Source organism: Loa loa (genome assembly GCF_000183805.2).
Source record: "Loa loa unplaced genomic scaffold supercont3.651, whole genome shotgun sequence".
NCBI classification, from domain to species: Eukaryota; Metazoa; Nematoda; class Chromadorea; order Rhabditida; family Onchocercidae; genus Loa; species Loa loa.
Genome location: NW_018108831.1, coordinates 1 through 2,920, shown reverse-complemented (window position 1 = coordinate 2,920; position 2,920 = coordinate 1). Strand labels below are relative to the sequence as shown.

Genomic DNA, 2,920 nt, shown 5'->3' with positions numbered 1-2,920 from the left:
AAACAAAGAGAAATCTTTCTTTTTGAAATTTTATACGATTATATAATCCTGAATTTTAATCAAAATTTAATTAATCCTTCTCATTTGCTATTTAACATCATAACCGAAATATAAATAATACCCTAAATTAAGGGTAAAATAAAATTTATCCTTTCAAATTTTAATAATTTTATTGCATAAACATTTTTACGATAGAATGTAATTGAAGCTATTGTTTTGTAAGTACAATGAAAAAAAAAAAAAATTATTTTCGTGAAAATTTTTAATTAAAATTAAAAAATAACATCAAAATTAACCGTTGTTTTTCAACGAAATAAAATGATAAAATGAAAAAAAAAAATTTTTTGTTTTTTTTTTTTGCTAATAAAAATTTTCAGGTTTTTCTCTTTTTTTGTCAATTAGTTATATCTAAAATTTTCAATAAATACATTTTTAAAAACAAGTTTTTTGTTCCTTTTTTTTTTCGCAATTTTATGAATTATTTCGAAATAAAAATAAGAAGTTAAAAATTTTCTCACATTTACCACTTCCATATATATGTTGTAAACTTCTTATTACACTGTTACAAGTTGCGATAATTGTCAAATCTTTTTTTTTATTTTTATTTTATTTTATTTATTTTTGTTGTTGTTTATATTAAAAGTATCATTATTATTGTTAATGATGTTTGATGCTATCGGTAATTTCTTTTGATAAAAATGTAAAATAAAATTTTAAAATAAGGGACATTTTTAATGGTTTAATTAAGCAGAGGAATTATTTTTTTTTCGCCAGATTTTTTAGAATTGTCTAAAATTTTTGAAATATTTTTTTTTCAAATTTTGAAATTTCGTAGTTTTATTAGTAATAATGCTAAAAATTCTTTCAAAATTTTCAAACAAATAATTTTGTCAATTCAAATATTGCACATAAATTTTTGTAATCAATTTTAAAAAAAATGATAACATTTGATAGTTATCAGTAGTAAAGTTAAAATTTATCATTTTTATAAAAGTAAGTCCAGAATATGATAAATAGAGCGGTTAAAATTAATAACTGATAATTAATAAGTGGATGATATAATAGTGGTTATTAGAACTTACATACCTGTAAAGCTACCGTATTATCATCGTATTAATATAATAATATATGATATGGTATTATAATAACTGGTAATTGATAAGGAAATGACAAACGTATAATATTGCTATTTTAATGTTATTTAATTATCAATTAAATTATTCAATTATCATTCCAGATGGTCATTCACCCAGTTCGATCACTAGCGGTGATTGTAAAGCAATTGATCCAAATGATAAAAAATTAGCTGAAAATATGGTTAAAAATCATCTTGTTGTACCAATTGAAGATACTTCAAGCAGAAAGCTCTTATCAATTGATGATATCACTAAAGCTGTTGGTACAGGTTGTGTACCAAAGGTAATTCCAGTTTTAAAAATTTTGTTCTAAAATTTTTAAAATTTAAATTTTATTTTAAAAAATCCCTAAATAGTTTTTTTTTTTAATATTTTAGCTTACTGAAGTTGATTGTGCTCGTTCATTATGCTATCATTTGTTATATCGAAGTTTTGATGGTGTTTGTAATAATCTAAATAAACCATTACTTGGTGCTGCCTTTAGACCATATTTCAGGTATTGTTACGATTAATTTATACTTTTTTTACAATTCAATTCATTTTAAATTTAAATTAAAATTATGCAAATTCCTTACGTCCAACATGTTGCAAGAAATAGTTAATTTTAACAATGCAACTTTTGATAAATAATTCGAAAATTTTGAATAAAAACTTTTAAAAAAAATGAAACTAAAATTTAATTTTTTTTTAATAAAAATAAAGATTTAAAAAGTTTCAGTAAAAATTTTTCTCAATTATATTTTAAATAACACAAACTTGTGTTATTTGCTGATGTAATTAATTGAATTTTAGCAATAATTAAAATTATTTTTCTTTGTAATTCCAAAAATTTGAATTATACATCAAAAATTAAATTTTTTTTTTTTTACCATATAAATCTAATTGCTAACAATTTGTAGACATTTACCAGCCGAATATGATGATAAGATATCAGAACCTGTCTGTAAGTTTCAATTTTTCTATCTTATTAATTAAAATTTATTAGCAGTGATTTTGAAAATAATTATCAATTTTAATCATAATATACTATCAAATATCCATTATCATAATTTTCGTTTTTTTCTCAAAATAAAATAATAAATGTTTTCCTTTTCATTTATTTTCATTTTTTCACTGTTAATTCATTTCATTTCTCTATTCATCATTCTCTCTTCCTATCTTCTCTTGCTTTTTCTTATCTTTTATCATATCAATTTATCATTAAAAAAACCTCTAAGTTTTTTCTTTTTTATGACAAATTCTTGAGAAATGCTAAAAGAAAAAAATTTGCACCAAAAAAAATTGGACAAAATTTTGTTATTTCAATATCCTAAAATTGAGAAGACTGAATTTAAATAAGACGAAACTTGCTACTGATAATATTAAATCATTTCGATAATACTTTTAAATAGCATATCGAACTGATCAGTGATAAGATGGAGGATGAAATGACAAACATTTTTGTAGCTTCTTCTTCTACCTTTTTTTGAAAATTTATCAATTAACAATTTAAAGATTCTGAAATAGAGCATGTTCCGTTTAAGAAATAAGAAACCAGTTAATTTTATTCATACAAATTAATTGCAAAATTTTGTTTAGTTATCTGTAATTTAAATCGTAATTAGAATAATTTAAATATTAGCATTTTCAAAATATCAATAGAAAATGCAACATCAAAATATATTGCTAACCAAACCTATCAATAAAAGACAATATCAAAATATCAGCAGTTTTGCTTATTAAAAATTTTCAATTTAAATTTCAAGAAATTTTCATAATTTAACAACAGCAACAACAACAACAAC

General features: G+C 21.0%; 1 protein-coding gene across 1 annotated transcript; it reads left to right on the top strand.

Moving 5' to 3' along the window:
• Positions 1-663: 663 nt before the first annotated feature.
• Positions 664-2,075, top strand: LOAG_14187 (hypothetical protein; the record flags this gene model as incomplete). The annotated part of the gene is made up of 4 exons (XM_020448770.1): positions 664-679; positions 1,238-1,419; positions 1,514-1,632; positions 2,036-2,075. Coding segments are annotated over 4 exons (357 nt in total), but the record flags the coding sequence as incomplete, so codon positions are not given.
• Between the last annotated feature and the right edge of the window lie 845 nt (positions 2,076-2,920).